This window comes from Anneissia japonica, unplaced genomic scaffold (assembly GCF_011630105.1).
Source record: "Anneissia japonica isolate Jap-2015-1 unplaced genomic scaffold, ASM1163010v1 scaffold597_len517326_cov190, whole genome shotgun sequence".
NCBI classification, from domain to species: domain Eukaryota; kingdom Metazoa; phylum Echinodermata; class Crinoidea; order Comatulida; family Comatulidae; genus Anneissia; species Anneissia japonica.
Genome location: NW_022699214.1, coordinates 117,547 through 139,424, shown reverse-complemented (window position 1 = coordinate 139,424; position 21,878 = coordinate 117,547). Strand labels below are relative to the sequence as shown.

General features: G+C 34.1%; 1 protein-coding gene across 1 annotated transcript; it reads right to left on the bottom strand.

The window, feature by feature from the left end:
• Positions 1-1,000: 1,000 nt before the first annotated feature.
• On the bottom strand, positions 1,001-18,883 carry LOC117102888 (protein NPAT-like). Its single transcript, XM_033243339.1, has 19 exons — positions 18,572-18,883; positions 17,349-17,437; positions 16,633-16,751; positions 15,850-15,910; positions 15,290-15,341; positions 15,006-15,046; positions 13,754-13,981; positions 12,874-13,116; positions 12,015-12,084; positions 11,810-11,862; positions 10,667-10,903; positions 9,712-9,951; positions 9,214-9,253; positions 7,993-8,139; positions 6,685-6,926; positions 5,867-6,133; positions 4,782-5,045; positions 1,898-4,674; positions 1,001-1,795 (listed from the first exon to the last, which is right to left on the bottom strand). Exons 2-19 carry the CDS (start codon positions 17,386-17,388, stop codon positions 1,715-1,717), a joined length of 5,202 nt encoding a protein of 1,733 aa, XP_033099230.1. The 5' UTR covers positions 17,389-17,437; positions 18,572-18,883; the 3' UTR covers positions 1,001-1,714.
• Positions 18,884-21,878: the final 2,995 nt, after the last annotated feature.

Below are 21,878 nucleotides of genomic sequence, written 5' to 3'. Positions count from 1 at the left end.
ACACAATTTCGGAAATGTTTTTAACAAATCAGGAACATTCTACATAAAGCCCCTCTCCTACTACGATTCGGAAATCTCTCGAGAACTCTTATCTACTCGTAGCAGCTCTGAACTCATGGTGCTAATTTTGAATATTTTCAAAATTTGCATCACGAGTAGATAACTCGTAGGTAGAGTACTTGGGGTACTCCTACCTAGCACGTACGCTACTCTGGATACTCGTCGGTGTTTTGTCATCTACGAGTTTGATGTGAGCACCGCGAAATGAGTTTGAGTACGAGCGCACTGAGTTGGCTCATACCTAACTCGTAGTTAACTTGGTGCTCTGCTCGGTATAATTCCTACATAACTCGTAACTAACTCCATAACATGTAATCTCATATAGGACCTTTCCAAAGATCACATGTTTTTAACATGGTTTTTAACTCGCCAATTATAGGATATAAGGCCTAAAAAATAGTTTGTTTTCCCTTCATTTTTTAAAATAATAAAAATAAAAGGGGCGGGTGTTAAGTGTTTACTCAACAGATGGAATAAAAATAAACCACAGTTGACATTTTGCAATGAATGTAGGCCTAGAATAGCAATATCTTACATCAGACAACTTTAGAAAACGTTTTAGGGCATCTGGTAAAAAATAAAGATCAATTCACTCACACTTTTTTTGAATTGTAAAGAAAAAAGTTAAAAAAAAAAAAAACTTTTTTATGTTTTTTTGTTTTGCCACCCCTATTTTTTTTAGGCCTAATGATAAAAGAAGTCTGTTTATGAGCATAGACAGTGAAGCTGTTTTTAGTATACAAGGGGAAAAACCCTGCTGTTGCGGAGTTTGAAAGCTATACCACTATTCTATATAATTCCACTTGGAAAAAAAAACAACTTGTACATTTTAAATTTATAAATATCCAAAGCGCTTTACACAAAGATGTTATTCGACTTGCAGAATTTACAAATGTTAAATTATGTACAACTGGATGTAATATGAAAATACACCTGCTAAGCAAAGTTTCACTATATTTAATATCAAAGCTTTGATTCAAAAACAATTTACATTCGTTAATAAAATATCTCTATAAAATCTTATTCACATAATGTTTAGCTACATAAAAATAACAAGCAAAAATACTGTAATACTTAATTGACCCTCCATAATTTTAATTATTTTTACAAGAGTACAAAAGAAATGATGGGAAGGGGGAATTATCAGTACATGTATTCATTTGAAATTTCAAATGACAATCTCAAAATAAAAACAACCATCAATGTGAGGGGCCCACAAACAAAATTTGGATGACCTAATCAAATGTTACTGTACGTATGTATGTATAAATCTACATATTATTTTAAACTCTGGTGTAACTGAACAACATGCCGGATGATTCTAAAGTTGGGAAAACACTCCGTTGTATGGCCGTCAAATCCAACTCCCCATCCTGTCAGTACTAGACGATGCTACACCATCTGATAATTGTCAGTGGCAATCTGAACAAATTGTCATTAAAATTTATCCATTAGGCACATTCTCTAAAGAATTGTGTCGTCTGACAACTGCCGGACCAGCGAGTGCCGAGCTTAACAGAATATGCAATATTTACTGCCAGGCTTTTTCTTCATATCTTGAGGAGCTAACCAGTGAAGTATTTTCCTGTTTTGCAAATAAAACATTTCAGTGTATTTGAAGATGAATATAGTCTCATTTTATTTGGTTGGAATTTCAGTTGGAATATTGTAAACCTGATAGAAATTTGTCAACATCCATATTCTTTAGAAATCCTTTTCTTTTTTTGTTTGATTTCTGTAAGTGAAAAAAGTAAATAATATTTATGAAATCAGATTTTTTTAAAGATAAATTATGACAATTTTTAAAATAGAAAAAAAAACCATAATTTATATCTACCTTAGATTTTTCAGTATCTTCATCTCTTTTTCTCTTCTTGTCAAGCCTGACATCATCATCATTTACTGCTAGATTTTTCCTTGGTGATTTTCTTGGACTAACAACCTCAGGTGCTAAGACTACAGGTTTCTTAGTTTCCGGGGTGACTGGTTCCGTCATAACTACCTGTCTACCTGCTTCTTGTATATTTTTATTTGGTGACATATAGGAGGCCATATCCATGAGAAGTTGGGCAGCTTCATTCACCTCCTCATCAATATTATGACTAACTTCTGGTGAATTCACAGTAATGCTATCTACTTCTCCAAACGACACCCGTTTTAACTCTTGTGGACTCTCAGTCTGTTTAAGAGAACTCTTGAGTTTATGATCTTTTTTGGATGGAGAATCATTTTTAATTTTATCAGCACTTTTCCTTGTAGCCTTGGATTTCCTTGGCGATTTCTGTGACGGCAAAGTCTGTTTAGTCTTGCTCTCTTCCGATTTCTTAATCTTGCTGCGAGGAGATTTTGGATTATCAGTTTGTGTCTTCCTTCGTGGAGATCTCCTTACAGTTGACTTGCTTTTTGAGGGACTTTTCTGAGCTTTCACATTTAATTTATTCGGCGATTTATCAAAAAATTGACTTGTAGTACTGGTATCTAGTATAGGCCTTTTTTTCAAAGGTAAATCTTCACCTAATTTTGTTGGTGTTTTAGTCTTGATTATTTTTTGTTCTTTTACCTCGTTGGATTTCTTGTTTTTGGGTGGCGACTTCTTACTTGTTTTCTTTGGAATCGGTTGCCGTGTGGGAGCATCTGATTTTTTATTACTCTTTCTTGCTTTTGTCAATTTTTTCTTTGGTTCCTTAATTGAAATTTCTTCATCAAAATCAAGGATTCGAACATGGGATTCCTTGGAAAGATCTTGCTTTCTTGATCTTGAATGAGCTTTAGTTGCACTTCCCAGGCTGACCTGCAGATCTGGACAAGCAGAGGATTGGGTATTATCAGAAGAAACCTCTTCGAAAGATGTCACACCATCTGCCATTGTTTTTACAATTACTTTCACTGGTGTTGGCATGATATTTACACAACCCTGAGGACTAACATTTTGGATGGATTGAAGATCCATCAAGTCGATAGTTTGTAGTTTCTTTGTATTCTTCTTGTCGATAATTTGAACCTCAACAGCTGATGTGAAGGCAGTATTTTGTGAACATTGCTCGGAACTGACAGGAATTGGTCTTATTCTTCGGCTACTACGGTTTGACTTTTTGCCGTGTCCTGAAACAATTTTCGTTGATGACTTTGCATTCTTTTTTCCATTAACTACTTTCTCTTTTCCTGTCGGAGCAGAATCTACTTGCCCACAAGCATTGTCTATTTCTGATCTGCTTGGTACATGGTTAGTGATAACATTTGCTTGATTAGAATTGGCAAATTGCCAGCTGGGTACTACATTAACCACTGTTCTTTGCTGCCCAGCAGGTACAATCTGATTGACAGGTTGTGAAGATGAGTCAATCGGTTGACATACAGGAAGGATTGGAAAATTTGATAATTTCTCAAAAATATTTGAATTTTCATGGTTGCTGTCACCATCATATGGAACATATGTCACTGGAACACTGGTTGATATATTTCCAGAAGATCCAATCAGGAGAGGATCAATTAGACAAGGGATGTTAATTACCTGGTCACCAGATGGCAGTTGCAAGTCAGGTGGCCTTATGTGTGTTGGTTGTGCCCATCCAGGAACATTTGACCTTATTTTTTTTCTTGGATCCATCACAATAATGGTTTGTGTGTCATCAGTTACTTTTTTTTGACGGATTACAGAGTTATTTCCATTGAAACCTTCCACAGGACAGCTGTATATAACTTGAGATGGTTGTGACTTCAATGAAATGTTAAATGTGGGTGGCACTGACAATTCTACAGTCTGAACCGGAGGATCTGTTTTTGTTTCTATTTCTGATGTTTTTAATCCATCACTGAATCCATTTGAAGACACATCTGTCTGTTTATTAGATGTTGAAATGTCCTGATGTGAGGATGCTACAATACTTGGTATTGTTACTTGCTTAGCCTTTTCAGGTGATTTTTTTGCCGTACAATTGTCCTCTTTCTGGTTCATTTTTATTGGAGATCTTGATTCTTGCATAGCAGAAGCAAGAATACTGGCTGCTATTGAGACAGTAGTTACATTTTCTGTTTCATCTGAAAGTGTTTCAGATAAATTTTCTCTCTTATTTCCTCCTGCATTCACTTCTAGGACACATTCTGCTATGGCATCACAACTCAACTGGTCTACTGGTTCATCAGTATCAGGAAATGTTTCAAAATATTTCAAATCTGAAATTCCTACTTTTCCTGAGCAATCAATTTTCTGTGCAGAAATGTCTTTATATTCATTAGCAAGAACACTTGGAATCTCTTCCCCATCTTCTACAATTGACTTCTTGCTTGAAGTATCTGTGCGGTTGGTATCACTAGGTATAGTAATATCTCTTATTTCTTTTGACAATTCTACAACTGTTTCTGACAATCTCTTCGGTTCATTGGCAGGGCTTTGTTTTTTAATTGCCATAGGAGGGCTTACTGAAGTATTACTTTCTCCAGAAACAACAGCTACACTGTGAGAAAGCTTAGAGTTCTTTGGTGACTTATAACTTTCAGATTCAGATCTACTAGGTTGAATGTTTCTAGATTTTCTGGCCATGTATGGCGAAGTTCGAGCACAAGAGTCCGTTTTCTTAGGCGTCAGCGATGTCATCATCAGAATGCTAGAGGTTTCTGTGAATAAAATGATGCAAGAATAACAAATCAAGAGAAATGCTTATTTTGAAAAATCTATATAAGAAGTCTAAAAGAGAATATTAACAAGTTTCAATAAAAATTACCTAAAACATCTTTTTTAGCTGGTTTCCGGGACTTCCGCCTGTGTCCAGTGTTGTCTGGTACTTCATTAGTTCGGTCTTCTTTGGCAACAGCTATACTGTCTTTTTCAGAGGCCTTGGGCTCCTTCATCGAAGACTTAGCGGGGAAGGACTTCTCTGGCGAGTTTTGGACAACAGCTGAGTTATTGCATTCATTCACTGTACATGAAGGTTTTGTAGGTGATTGGCTCGGTATTTTCTTTTCTTGAGATTCACTTGGCAATTCACCTAATTTCAATGGGTTATTGAAATTAAAATTTTACGAAATATAAATCATATTTAAAAATAATGAATACAAAATACAAATAAATAAAAACCAACTACTAATCTGCTAAAGAAATATCAAGAATATATATAAGGCCAAAAAAAAAAAATTTGTAATTTTGTGTTGGCCACACCCGACCAACCCAAATTTTACAAAATCCAGTTTTGGCATTTTAGATCTTTTTTTTTTTCCCCTTGACTACAATGAACAATATATTTTTTTTAAAGATCAAAGGCTAAAATAGGTCAGGCTCGGGGGCCAAGGCCTCGCCTATTTTTCTGGATGGTACGCGATGCGAGTCCAAAATTGTTGTATTATTTGTGTATTTTCTACTTTGTAGGCGTAAACAAATTTTTGGTTGTTAAAAAAAATAAAATAAAGTTTTCCTACCGACCTACCCATTTTTTGTATATTCCCAAAACGTGGCTAACACAAATTTTTTTTTTTTGGCCTAATGGTATTTATTCAATCATAATAAAAAACATAAAACATGGCAGCCCACAGGCTGAATTGCGAATTACATTAACATCAAACATCAAAAGGTCTAAACTAACAGAAGTACAAAGAAGAATTACAAAGCAAAATACGAAACCACTGCACAATCAAAACAATAAAATTATGAATAGGCCTAACATTATTTAAAAAAAATTATATTAAAATTGCAGAATAATTTAATTAAAAGAGAAACATTGAGAAAATTACATCATAATCATATTAATTACAGTACATTGAAGTTGATGAACAGTAGAAAAATTACATTAAATTTACCTAACAGCTTACTTACCCAACATATCTGTTTTATCTGGTTTCAGGGTCTTTTGTCTGCATTCAGCGGTGTCTGCAAAATCAAGACTTTGGTCACCATTGGCAAGAATTTTACTATGTTTTTCAGAGGATTGGTTGCACAGAGCTTTATCTTGAAAGCTGGTGGTAGCCTTCTCCGGTGAGTTAGGAATCATAGCCGAGTTGCTGCATTCATTAAATAAAAATGAAGGTTTTGTGGGTGATTGGTTCTGCTCATTGCTTTCCTGATTGGTACTTAGTACTTGGTCTGAAAGCAACATATATATTTAAAATTAGCATTTCAGAAAGAAGATAAATCATTCTATTTATCTACAATAAATAAATTCTAGAGAATGCATCACAATGCCTAATTTAAATGCTATATAGGTTGAGTTTTTTTTTTTTAAATCCAATATTTCACACAAAGGTACCTCTCGGCAATCTTAAGCCTTAGTAACAAGATACATCTGAAAATATCATTATAAAATAATGAAATTACAGTAGCACTTGGCACAAAAAGGAGAAAATAACATTTTAAAGATACAGATTGAAAAGCTCATTAAAATGGATCTGATCAACAGACATTTCATAAAATAAAATATGCAAGTTGATTAATATTAAATTTAATAGTCAATATCTAAAAGGATACAAGAAGGGTATTTATTCAACAGTCCGTTATTAGGCAGAAAAAAGTTTTCTCATTAAAATTTTAATTAAAAGTCAAAAATTTACATTAACATAAAAATTACACAATCTAAATATGGAGGTTGAGTTTGATACTGTTGCATGAGACAAGAATTATATAAAAATAGCATTCACCTTCCAAAGATTCTCTTTCCTTTTGTTGTAGGTTCTCCTGCAAGAAATCTTGTTTACTAACATTGAATAAATTAAAAAGTCCTTCAAAGGCTGGGTCAATGGCGGTCATCTCTACAATGTCATGAATAGTGTCCTCGGAAAGATGGGCATCCAAGAAGCTGTCGCTGAAAATTTTCGGATTCTCCACTTCCTGCTGTTCTTCAGTTTTAAATGGAGTTGAAACGATTGGTTGGTTGTTATCACTATAAATAAACAAGATAACTCAAATTACTGAATTACTAATATTTTATGATTGTCACCTTATTTGATGGTGGTTGTTTAGGGTATTAATAGAAAGTATTGCAGTTATGCAACATAGTTTTTTTAACAGTCACTGAATAGCTGATTAGTGTAGATTAATGTAATATGTTACATGCAGTTTCAATACTGCACAAGAAAATCCCTGGCTGTGCAGAATTGAAAATGCGCAAAGAAATTTATATGGAGTTTTGAAACTGAGGTCTAGCCTATTGTTTACCATTATAAATTCCAAAATTACATATTGTCTTAATCTCCATTATTTTCAAAACAACTGAAATAATGTAAATGCAGTCTACGTTCCTAAATGAATATAATAATCAATATCTGAAAATGACACATTAGCAAAAATACCACAAGCAATGTTTTATAAGTTGCACATGGAGTGGTGTACACATCACAGCACAGCTATTAACCATCTCGCATCATGTGGGACGGTCCCGCATTTCAATGTGATTTTGGATGAAACACGCATTTTGCAGAAACACATGCGTGATCATAAATTTGTCACGCATTTAGCACAAGTCTATGGGTGATAACTAATTATTATGAACTCATGGGAAAATGTATTTAAAATGAGAAGAAAATGGTTTTATTAAAAATATAAAAACGGTCATGCAGTAACTTGAGTCGTTAGAGAGCTTTCGTTATCTCGTTCAAGAATCAATTCACTGAGAAAATTTCTCTTTTTCAACCAAAATAACTTAGCCAACCACGCACTTAGTAAAATGAGGCACGTGCTGTCTTGTGCATTCATTGTTACAACCAACCATTGATTATGTGACTCAAACCAGACCTCCACCGGGGCTCTGCCCCTGAAACCCGCCAACTGGTGTAGTCACGTATTTCAAACCTCTCAGATTGGTTACTAGGCCACAGCCTTGCAGTCTGGCCAACGCCATAAGGAAGATAGGCACTCTGGCCAGCGAGCAGCCTAAAGCTTCAATTACTATCACTTGCAAAATTCAGAAATATAACATATTTTAAAATCTTGGTTGAAACTCAACACACCTTGGAAGGGCTTTGTTGATGTTTTCCGCAAGTTTCTGTTGTAAGTTTGAGTCGTTGAGCAACTTCTCAAGAAGCGTAGGAAATTCTCTGATATCCTCATCAGCCAGGCTTAAGTTAGGCTCTTCCACAGACTTCACCTTTAAACTTCTAAAACATTAGACATTTTTAAAAATTAATCAAACTTTCATTATAAGGTATGCAATAGAGCTTTCATAAAACTATAATTTCTTATATATTTCTTACTGAAATTTAGTTATTAGAAAATAAACACAAAAGTAAAAAAAAAAACAATGGAATTATTTTAAAAAAAATTAAATAAATAGCAATAAAATAATGTCACAAATAAATCATGCTTTTATAGTCAGTGGGTAGGCAAAACATAATTACTTTAATGGCAGTTATTATGAGGCTCTACTTAGTAGAAACAAAGAGGTTTTGGCAGATTACAGACCCATTATTTATGACCTCACAACTGTATCAAATAACCCGAAGGTATGTACCATCAGAAGCTTAATGATCTTGGGCGACCATACACATACGAATATGGTAGTCTTTAGATACCCACGCCACTAAATTTAATTTAGTCTTTGTCCTTCTGGGCGCATGACTCAAGAACTACTGGAGAGTCACACGCTGACAATCTCGGTCCTCAAGTTTGGTGATGATCAAAAGACGCAGGTTTTATAATGTTATTTATATATTTTCTGGCCGCAACAGACATAGCCAACTGGAGCGGATCATTATGGCTGGTTTGGCTAGGCCGAGCTGACTCAAGCGGATTGACCATGGGCCAGAGTAGGCATGTGTTAAATTTTGGCCGGCGGACTGGAAGTGGTCTGGCCAGCGTGCAAACTCACCCGATTGATGGGCTTGTCGCACAAGGCCTAGAATGCTAGGCTTTGTTTGGCTCGACTCGAGTAGATCAACTGTGGGCCACTATTTTTTCAGTACACAGATATGGCGAGGGTTTGTAATCTTGATTATCTTGTTGCAATTTTTTTTCATTTGATTTTGCTTTTTATTATTTTATGTAACATTATTTTTGTAATGTTGATACTATTATTAGACCTCAAAGACTTGAACAGTGGATAAAATTTTAATTGTAATATACAAAAAAATACTTTATGCCCAATAATACAAAAAAAAAATATATGTTCTAACAAACATAAGCAATTACTTCATGGACAATTTTAAGGTTAACTAAAACTATCACATACTTACTGAATTTCTTTTTCAGATGCTTGCTGCTTCTCTTCATCAGCTAAGGAATAATAAATTGGATAATAGATATTTATAAAATGCCATACCAAAATTGATGAACATAAAGAAAAAGTCAGAAAGTAGTTTCAAAATAAACAAGTTTATCAGATTTGAGACCTGTAGAACAGAAATGGTGCTTCAAAGGATAAGAGGTCTGAACAGACAAATAGAACATTGACCACAAGTTGAGGACTTCTGCGTGTTTGAAGTCTGTGTACATGGAGAAAAATTAGATACTGTAAAATAATATGATGTTGTTTAAATGAAGAAATGCAGAAAAATGCTGTCTTAAAGCCATAGTTACAATATCAGTGAAAGGTTTGATCATCAGATCAAATCAAAATCATCAGATATACTGAAAGCAGTCTCCAAAGCATCTGTATTCCTAATCTAATTCAAACAAAATTCTACACATTTGTATCTTACAATCCATAATTCATGTTTACAAATTTAATTTACCTGTTGAAAGCTGATTGGTCGGTGAAGTGTAGGCCGGAAGAGCATATTCCATTGGCTCAGGTTCCTTTATGTTTCGATTGGCTGCAGACTGAATATTCAACTTGGACTGGTGGGATAGATTCTCAAGGAAGTGAAACTCACGAGCACAGCTGAAGTCAGCAGGATGTTTAACCACTCTATGTCCCTGTGTTGTCTTAGGTAAGTGTTCTGTTGCTGTTGTTGTACAATTAAGAGTAGAGGCTGTGAAGATAAATTCTATATGAATGATGTTTTACCCTACACATTTGCCAGACATGCAATGGACCGTTCAGCTAAGCCACGCCCCTTGGATACTGTTGCTAAGGTCCCACAAGGCGACAGTTTTAAAACATACGAGAGCACGTGCGTTTGTGGGACAACACGTGTGTTTGTGAGACGCGCGTGTATTCCTATCGCTGTTCTGATTAGTCAGTTGTTAAGTTTGATTGACACTCCGGAAAGGTCTATTGTACTGCATACTTAGTACATTCAAAATACCATAAAATATATTCTATACATATTAATTCACTATTTGTCTGATTTTCTATTTCATCAGTAACGTCTTCCGTCTTGCGACATAACGCTCTTCCCTATTGTATACTTAATAAAATACCTAACAGTAGGTTGATCATTGTGTTTTAATATTATAGTTTAGAGATTATAATAATAACATATCTAAACAATAGTATTTATAAATGTATAAACAGTAAACTCATGAACATAATAGTGGACAGAGAGGTGTTAGTCAGGTTAAGGTATAAAACACAACATAGATAGTATTTTACTGACTAATTCATTACACAAGCTTTTGCCAGTATTCTATGGTGGCTTCATCAGGTGCATTAGACTACATTTAATGAAGCCAGCAATGCACTGCTTGGCTATGGATCCCCAGCCTCAATTTAAAATTGTACAGTAAACCAAAAATCAAATTTACCTTGTAGTAACTGACTTAATTTGGCATTCTGACCTATGGAAACATCTGATGACCTTTGTACCTGGGGGCAGAATGTGTCGGGCGGATCTACAACAATAGCACCAGATGGAATATCAGAGTAAGTCTTAGAGATACATATAGGAACAACTGGACTTTGTTCAGTTAAGGTGGCAGTCTTAGCCTCTTTATCCTTAGCCTGTTTGGCCCGTAGGACTCGTAGCTTATGGAAAGACAGAGCTAGATGGGAAAAAAAATGAAAACAATATATAGAATCTGGAAACCTTCTTTATGAATAAATCCAGTATCATCAGCATCGTAATGAAAAACACTACCAACTTCATTATATCTTTATACTCACTATAGACTGCTAGATGTTTATTCAGAATTTTTAACTGATTATATTTTTGATATGTCTTAATTTGATAATGAGGTGTTCCATTTACAAGCAATATGTTTCCGGAATTTTACTTTTCTTTGACTGCTAAAATATTGTAATATTATCTATGATTATTGTATGATTTATCTACTGATGTTCAAAGAAATAAAAAAAAATTGTCATTGTTATTGTCACCAAAATTTGTTTGTCTTGCCCAAGCACAGCAACATTTGGAAACTATGACCAGTCAGTCCGCCCACAATTTTTTAATATTATAGACTCAATTCTTGAATTTAACGTCAACCTAGACCCGTAATCATGTTCATGGAAAGGGGGTTTCCTATAGGCCAAATTTAACACAGAAGTGTTTCTTTAATAAACAAATTTATGATAATATACTACTACTGTAATAAAGTGGTCAAAAAAAGAGGGGTGGGGGAATGGTGCAACCACTTACCACATGCATTTTGGTTGTCATCAATGGGGCTAAAAGCCATGGTTAAGGTATCAAATTTAGTTATGAAAGTCTGAAACATGGTCATTTAAAATCCCATACAAGTAGTTTGAATTTCACCTTAAATATTTCACCTAAATATTCCCTAGCATCCACACCAAACAACCACCACTTTTTACATTACTGTCATCTTAATCAACACCACCAACACAATATTTTCTGCCATTATCATCATTACCCTGTCATTTTCTTTGCCACTGCCATCATCATCTTTATTAATTATCAAAGCATGTAATCAGATAAAATGTCTTACTATTTTGTCTTCGACACTCCAACTTGCTTACATAGGAGCCACTATGCAAATAACTAAATGAAGAGAAAAGTAATTCAATGAGTGGAATAATTAAAGGAAAATATGTACAATGCTATTATCAATCACAAAGTATATATTTTACACACTCATAATAACTGATTTTGCATTTCAAATAAAATAAATGATATCCCAGAATGTAACTCACCTTTCATTTTCCTTTGGTCTTTCTAAATTTTCAACCAATGTCGTCCTTTGGGTCTTTTGTTTCTTTTTAGCTGAAAAAAAAACCATTTAAAATTATATAAAATATAGGCATAGATGCATATAGCTAATATTATCATATAACTCAGTAGAGAGCATATCTCCGCCCACTTTCTATAAAAAAAATTCTGCAAAAATATGTTCCTTCTTTCCAACCACCAACCACAATCTACTTAAAAAATATTACACTAACACAAAATTTTCATTTAGATGAGTTGTTTAGTTTAGTTCTGATCCACGTTTTGCTTTGAATGGCCCATAATTGACACTAAAATATAATCACTTTACTTTTCGAATGCCTTTTATTGTTATCAGTTCACCTGCCAATTCCTCACATGTTCTGGCTTAACTTACAGGCAAATTTTACTCTTATAGCTGACAAACAAAATACATGCAATGAATTGGTGTTGAAATGGAAATATGAGGATTTGATTTTTAGCATCACATGTATAAATGTTAAGATGAATTAAAAATATGCAAAAAAATGTTAACATTTCTTCATCAAAACATGACAAACTTATCTTGGCCATGTCATTTAGGGCCATTGATTATTTTAGAGATATTTAGGTCTGGGACCATAGGATTTTAAATGACCCTCAAATCCACACACAAATTTGTCGTACACAAAGAAAAACAATACGAAAACAACAAAAACATGACACACACACACACACACACAAACTTAAACAACTGGAAACATATATCTCCTGTGGAGATAATAACATATAATTTAAACTTGTGCACATTAAGGAAATAAATCAATTTTGTATCTTGCTATAAATAAACTCATTTAAATAATTCACCTGGTGAAGTCTGATTGGCTGGTGGAGTGTATGCTGGAGGATCATAATATTCCATTGCTTCAGCTTCATCTGAGTCCTGATTGGCTATCGATTGATTATTCAGCTTGGCTTGGGTTGATGAATTCTCAAGGAATTGAAAATCGCGAGCATAGCTGAAGTCAGCAGGATGTTTGACCACTCTATCAGTCTGTGTTGCCACGGGCGACGACTCCGTTGCAACTGTTGTACAATTAAGAGTAGAGGCTGTATAAATTTAAACAAACAGTAATTACAAATCAAGTGATAAACTCAATAAAAACTCATGAAACTATTACATGAATCCATTATACAATATACAGTTAAACTTGCCTAAGTCGACTGTGCCTAAGTCGACTGCGCCGTCGAAGTCGAATAATTTCTAAGTCGAATAATTTCTAAGTCGATCTTATTTTACATGCCAAATTGTTGTGTTTTCCATTAATTAACAATCTGTAAGTCAAATTTTATCTAAGTTTAACAATATTTCAGTGGCATTTTGGATTCGACTTAGGCAAGTTCAACTGTATGGTTAAATTTTTTATGGGTGGCTTCATTGAAAAATCCAAATTAAACTAGTATTGTATTTTACTTATTTTTTAAAATATACTTCTTATATATAACTTTGAGAGTTTTGCCACTTACAAGATGGAACTGATCTATATTTTATTATGTGACAACTATATGTGATATGTCCATATTTGGTATAATATGACATCATCATGACCATATAACCTAAGACCTTGGGAAGCAAGAAACTTAAGCATGAAAACCACAGCTCCACTTTTTTTTCACTACATTCAATCATAATTTTCAAGTTTGTTTTATTCCTTAGAAAACTAATATCTACCAAATAAGTATTTACCATGTGGTAACTGACTTTCTGCGTTCTGAACATTGGAAACATCTGATGACCTTTGTACCTGGCGGCAGGATGTGTCAGGCGGATCTACAACAACAGCACCAGATTGAATCTCAGAGTAAGTCTTAGAGATACTTATAGGAACAACTGTACTCTGTTCAGTTAAGGTGGCAGTCTTAGCTTCCTTGATCTGCTGGGCTCGTAGGTGTTGAAGCCTTCGGTAAGATAAACCTGGAAAATAGTAATAAACAAAAGAAAATAGGGGCGTATAAAACCTGCACATATTTTGGTTGTCGAAGTACGCAAAAGAAGATATGTGAGTTGAAAAATTAAATTTGCTCAGACTAGGACGCTGGACATCCCTCAGTGAAAAGTTGAGACGTTGGTGGCGCTGTTTCAAAATAAACCCAATAAAATCGTGTATACACAATACAAACAGACAAACAAATCTTCATCGCCTCTGTCTTCATTGTCTTCATCCTCATTATTATTATCTATCATCATCATCATGTTTGTAAATGAATATACAGTAAGACATCCATTTTACGTACCCCTTGGTACCAAGGGGAGTTCGTAAATTGAAAAATTTGTTAACTAGATCAGGTGTCAGTTTCCAATACCTAACTACCCCTGCCATTGAGTGCCAATAGGCTGACGGCGGCCAGGCCTAGCACGAACCAACAGTGCAGCAGCGTGGTCTACCGTGCTAGAGCCTACCTGAATTTACCTTCAATAGAAACCTAATTATTTTAATCGCAGGCATTCTTCCACTTAACAAAATATCATTTTAACTCTTATTTAAACATCTGTATGTTTTATGGACCTTTCTATTGTGTTCTTTCTAGTTGTTAGACCGCTGAATTGTATTGTTTTCATGCATTTCGCAATCATATCTAGCATTCACGATGTCAATAAGTTGCTGATCCCAATAGTCTTGTTCATCATACTAAGCATGTGCGCTCAATCCGACGACACTTGCGTTGGTAATTCGTTGTTCTGGTTAGGTTTATTACATTAATATAATGATTATTATACCAGAAATGGAAAAAATACTGTATCGAACAAATAATAATGACTAACAAACTTGATTTTATTAAGAAAAATATACATTATCACTTTGTAAAACATGCGCAATCAGACTTTTTTACTGTAATAATTGGTCGATGATGACGTCATCAGGGACAAAGACTATTCATAAAAACAACGTTCGTAAAATGGACATTTTACTGTACTGTATTCAAGAAAAATGTCTTACCAGATTGGCTTCTAGGCTCAAATGGATTTAGGAGAGAACCACTAATAGAAAGAGAATAATAACTTAATTAGAAGAATTATTTAAAAATGAAACATATGCAATGTTATTAATAATTCAAAAAACATACATAAGTACATATATCATAGAGTGATTGCAATTTTTAAAATAAATTTACAAAAATAGACTACTTCTTTTTTTTTCGGCTTGGCCTAAATTAAAGGTTATACATTTAAAACACATTGTATCAATTTTCTCTCAAGAAGCTAACAAACCTATTAACTGACCTTTCTGCATCTTCAAATGATGTCTGTCTTTTGTGTTTTAGTTTCCTTTTCACTGAAAAAAACCAGCAAAATTATAATATGTAAACAACCATCTGTACCTGCAATAAGTTATTTATGGCCACTTATATATACTGTACATTAAAAATGTTTACCAATAAATTTACAGGAAAAAAGAATAACAGAAACACTTCCAGGACTGGAATTGTTTTTAAATTTAATAATTTCTATGCCCAAGTTAGTAATTTGTATGTCACTGCAAAAATGAGCAAGTGTTTTTTCAAAATTATTTATTTTATGATTTTTTGTCATTTTCAGGAACAATACATCTTTAAACTGACCCAGACCAGCTTTATGCTTGGTAATTTTGTGACTTACTTTTGGTCAGATAAACAAGCCAAAACATCCTAGAGTTGAATGAATACACATCTGCATGGACTAATACATCTTAAAACTGACACAGACTAGCTTCATGTTTTGTAATTTTGTGACTTGCTTGTGATCAGATAAACAAGCCAAAACATCCTAGAGTTTAATGAACACCGCTTGAACTTTATACTCACATGTTAATTTGTTGACCGAGTATTCATGAAGAATATTATTCAGGCTCTTGTCTGTGAGAGGCTGGAAAATCAAAATCAAGATAAAAGTAACTTTAAACACAATAATGACATCTTTGTATTAGGCCATTGCTTGATAGTTCCTGGGCCTTGAAGAGAACCGTAATTTATTACTAAACAAGCCACCCAGGATAAGTAAATAAGAAAATACAATAAGAAATGTATTAAAAATTATTAACAAATCTTGCAAAGCTATGTTAGATTCACTTAGTAACTTTGTTTACGTGTTACCACATCAACAGCAGAAAAGGAATGAGGATACTGTAAGTATTTGGGCACTGGTGTGGTCTTGGTGCCCTGGGACAGATGATACTATTTTGTGGGGTATTCATTAAAAGAACAATGGCAATATAGAGAGCTTATCCAGGTACTACAAAATAGTTACTAATTTTAACAAAAATTTGGTGCAATATTCAAAATAATAACAATATTATTTCTGTAACTTGAATCTTCATCAAGATTCACTACAGGTTAGTAACTATAATAATAATGAATAATATTGAGAGGTAGTGGTGAGGATTGTGGCAAGGTTCAAGTTAATGTTGATGTTGATATAAATGACGACAAGATAACTTGGGCTACGATGAGGACTTTGATGGTGGTGGTAATAATGACTAACAATGTAAGTACATACCAGTAGGTCTCAAATAAGAAGTTCTATTTTTAGGGAAGACAGAAAGTATATGATATAAACTAAAATAAAATTGTTTAAATTTTTTTTTCTACCAGAAGGTCTTTAATGTCTGCATCACTTTGATCAATATAATCACAAATGGCTGCCACGTGATTACATTCCAACAAAAATGTGTCGCATGTTTTCTCATAGCCTTCACTCCCAAGGTAGTCTGTAAGAACAATTAGAATTCTTTGAGAGCAGTTAGGACAAGAGAAACAAACTCATATTTATATTTTAAATATAGTACCAGATTTCAAGTTTAGTTTCCCTCTCTATGCTATTAAACACCTATCTCTGCCTCTTAATGCTGCACTCACCTACAAAAAAAACCTTTACACCCTTAAATCATTACTACCTACAGTAGACGAGACTTTTTTATACCTTGTTTTGCGAGCTTATGTTTTTAAAGATCATGAGAGGAGGGCAGAAAAAAAATATATAATTTCCTATTTAGAAAATACTGTAGTTTTGCCAAAAACATTCAGACGAATAAGAAAAAAAAAAGAAGTTTATTGACGTAGTAATGGGATGGTTAAATGTTTAAATGCACATAACTCAGAAGAAATATACATATCTTATTTTGGGTGATTTTAAGGCAGTGGTGGGTGTAATAAAAATAGAGAAAAACTCTTTGGACAAAAATAAAACTTTACTTTACTTTTATTATTACTTGTTTGCTAAACAAGTTATAATAAAAGTCTCACTTTAGGAGAAAACTATATTATGTACTGTACATACAAACATAAACAAATGGTGTCAATCTTACCTAAAACCAGCCTGGCAACATCAGCTGGTAAGAACACCATAGTGTGAAAGTGAGGTATCACAATCTACCACTGAAATGTAATAATTTTCCTACAACATAAAAAGTACAAAAAAAAACTATAATGTAAAGTAAACTATTGCATGGAGGATACATTAAGGACTAAGTTGAATATTTGCAAGGAAAATTTATAGAAAAATAGGTAAAACAGGGACTGCACAGTGTAAGGGTGATATATTCCTTGCATAAAACTTTAGGCCTTGAAATCTGTCCATGGATTTCTCAAGGGCTGATTTCCGTACAAGGGAAATATACGACTTAGCCAATTGTGTTATCTTTTTCCATTTAATATTTTAGTGCTTGTTAATAATTGTGTATTATAGTTTATTCAATCCATGATGGACTCATTGGTTGATGACTTGCATGAATAGCCAATTTTGAGTTTTGAAGGTACATAATCTAACTTGATTTTAGCACTGCTAACTGTTTGCTCTGTATCATGATTACATACAGTTTTGCAAAGGTCGTATATCAGTTATTCAATCCATGATGGAATCATTGGTTGATGGCGTGCATGCCATGAATAGGCAATTTTGAGCTTTGAATGTACGTAATCTAACTTGATTTTAGCATTGCTAACTGTCCGGTCTGTATCATAATTATACAGTAATTTTCAAAGGTCATATATCATGTCTGCTATGCTATACCCAGCCCAGTAAAAAGTTGCATTTCTTCTTACGTTGATGGGAACTTTTTAAAAATACACCAGATAACTTGTCTAGGCCTATATATAGTAATTCATGAATCAGAATGAAGATGACAAGCCCAAGAAGGATGCTACAGACTACAGTAAGATAAAAGAGCAAATCAGTTTGAAACACAACAACAGCCATAGGCTTATATATTATTTCATCATCTGTTTACAATAATTGGTTCTTAATATTACTATTTTTGTCTCTGCTCTGTCTGCTGTGTGAATGTCAAACGTCAGCCAAACTGGCCGCCAAAACAAGACCTTGTATGCTATGCTATGCGAATCCCTGCTATGCGAATCCCTGCTATGCTAGGGCTACCCTACACTGTCACACACCTCGCCCAGGCGCTAGAGGCCTAGCCTAGGCTAGCAGTAGCTAGCAATCTAGGAGGTCTACACACTTTAACTATCGTTATTTTACACGTATAAAGTGAATTAACAAAATTAAGACGTATTTTATTTTACTACTAACCACAGTATACTGCCGACATGGTAGAATGTTAAACACAATTGATCTAGATTTGTTTATGCTTTTGTGTACAGTACTCGTTTCAGGCACTCAACTCGCGCTCTTTCAACTCGAAAATTGATTGAATGGGTAGAACTGGTCTATAGACACTTGACAGGCTAACGTGTGTTTAAAAGAAGTAAAATACTGTATGTTGATTACTTTGCAAAACCCTAAGAGCATATCAAAGTGTAACCCTCATAAAATTACATTATTTAAATACTGATTATAATCCTTAAACTCGTTTTGCTTATTAATGTAATAGGCTAGCACAAACGTTGCTCTAAATTGTCATCAGGTTATTTAACCTTTGGCCGTTTGAATAACTAGACTTCACACGAAAATTGAAAATTGTATTCGAACTTTGTGTGTTAACAAAAACAAACTATCAATTCGCGTCAACAAAAGAAATATTACGTCAACATGTGTAATTATACCGTCAATAAAAACACTTTCATTTCTAAAGGAATCATACTTTTCTCATTCTACGATAGTGCTTAGATAAAATGTACTCTGATAAGACCATTCCAGTTTATCCTATAGAAGTAAGCTGATATTATATTCCTCAACGAAAGAGGTAGGGCCTACTATGAAAAAAGACACTTTTATTTTAAACACATTATTTGTATACTTGACTACTGGTTATAATTATCTATCTATTTTGTTTTATCCTATATACTACACACATTAACTGTCCACGAACAGACCTGCAAAAGATTTTGTGGTCCGCTCAGACTTTAAACCAATTTATCATGTCCATTCGACTCATTTTATCTATCTTTACGACAGTGTGATATATAATGAAGTACGGTAGCTTTGATGTACTTTTGGCGAATCATCTTCTAAAAACGACAATAAATAGATAGGGGTCTATTATTTAACATGTCCCGTGGGGTCCGCAAGTGTATAAAGTTTGAAACCACTGTAAGTCTTTGTACCTTGACATAGCACTGAGGATAGGTTCAAAACAACCGGCGCCGGGACTTTTTCGTTAAAGAAGCGGTACGCTAATTAGCGGTATGCTAATTGTTCTTTTATTTTGAGCACTGTTTTTACCATAAATTACTTTATTTGTTTTTATATGCATGAATGAATAAGGTCAAATATTGGAACACTGCAGCAATGTTATGGGAGTGGCTATCGCAGCATACACAATTGATAAGCAAAAGCTAATGTAAACATATTTTAAAAGCCACTAAATGAACCAGAGCTTTCGGACAATACTAGTCCTTCTTCAATATCGAGTAAGAAAAGACTCGAAATACCAATATTCAGGGCCGGGACACCTCTCTCCAGGGCATTTTTCAGAAACGTGTGGATATCTATCACGATGACAAACGCCTATAAGAGACGGGGACACTTCCGAGTGTGCTAATAGAAAATGGAAATTTTAAGGTCATGGATTGAAATCCTGAGCAGGGGCGGATTCCCCGCCCCCCGTCAGTCAAGCCAAAAAATAAAAAAAGAGTGAGAAAAGTGTGTAAATGTTCGTATTGACACTGTGCTTTTACCGTACTATATCCGCATATCCCCATTATGGATGAGGCTGAGGTGAGAAAATGTTAAAAGTTGGGGAATTTTGATGCCGGAAAATGGTAATTTCATACATAAAAACTAGAAAAATAACTATATCCACCTGAGCCCCCTCATGTTTGAGGCTGCATGAGAAAAAGTTGGAGAATGGCACTTAAAAACTTAAAATTTATGTTGGTTATTTTTTTTGACATTTGAAAAGGGGATGTCATCGGGACGCAACTGCCCAAAAAACTATTTTTGGCAGCGAAGGTACGCTACCAATAAACAATCAACAAACTACCGGGTTACTGGGTTGATTTGAAAGGTATTACATGGCTCAACTATTTTTTACTTAGGGGTTAATTGGCAAAAATCGCACACATATCATACGACGTCACTGACAAAGCCAGGGACAGCAACTCGATTTTGAGATGAATTTTCCGAATAAAGTTATACTAAATAACTTCTAATGACGAACTATTGTCTTCAGTTGTCTTTGTTGGTCATTCAACTGTCATTTTATCTATTTTTTCGGTGAAAATACCATTCTTAATAATCTATAAAACACCCACAAAACAACATCACGTTAGATCGATCGGTGGGGACGCCGTAGTGACGCCGGTAGGGTCAATTTTTGTCGGAAGGTATCAAGATGATAAACAGTTTCATTGGACTAAATTCTTGCTTATATTTAACCACCTGCTTATTTAAGATTATACTGACACTGGTTTCAAATGAAATAACTGACAACTTTGGTTTGTATCAATGTTTTAATAAGTACATAAAACTATGTCACAAATACGTATGCAAAAATGCACAGGGACACCACTCTGTTTTTTTTTTTTTAAATCTGTATGCCTGATCACCATCGTCATACACAGTATAATAGATTCAAGTAAGACGTTTCAAATGATATAAAAATGTACGTATGCCTTTGGAACAGTTTTTTTTTCGAGTTTTATTTACCTTAACGTCGACTCCGTCTTAGAAAGCAACAGGATTAATTACACAACAGTAGGCCTATCACCACTGTTGTAAAAAAAAAAAATCACGGTCAAGTAGTTAAAAATCACCTAAAATCACCTTATTTTGCGAATTAGCGAAGAAAATTGTAAGAATCTGAGAATTTTAGATGCCAGAAAATGGCACTTTGATACTTAAAATTTATGTCAGTTATTTTTTTAACATTTAAAAAGGGACACTTTTTTCAACCTCTGAAGGGGATGCTCGGGGTGTCTGGGACACGCCACGGTTACTACTGTATAATCTTATAAACCAAAATGCATGATAGGTGTGGGGATAGGGGCTTGGGTATATTGTTTGCATTTGCAGTAGTTACACATTTGAATTATTTGAATAATGTTATTTTTAGGTCACCTGACAGTAATTTTCTGTTTTAAGTTTATTTCTATATTGATTTTTAAACAGTTAAAAGCTTAGATTTACGCAATTATGTTGTGGTAAACGGCAACAGAAAAATAATACTAGTCATATGAATCAGGCAAATTCATTGTGGGTATAATAAAATATTATTCTAATAGTGATTCATTTAAACATACTGTTTTTTATCGTCAGATGAGCACATAAATTGAATTGTTTTTTGCAAACCTCCTCGCTACTCAACGCAAAAGTTTGACGACCAATTTTTGGGCAAGTACTTTTTTTAGGTCACGAAGTTTTGGTGATGCGTATTGACGCAAGTTGACGCGGGATAACGTTATGACCTTCTATGAGCAACAATACAGTAATAGTAGAA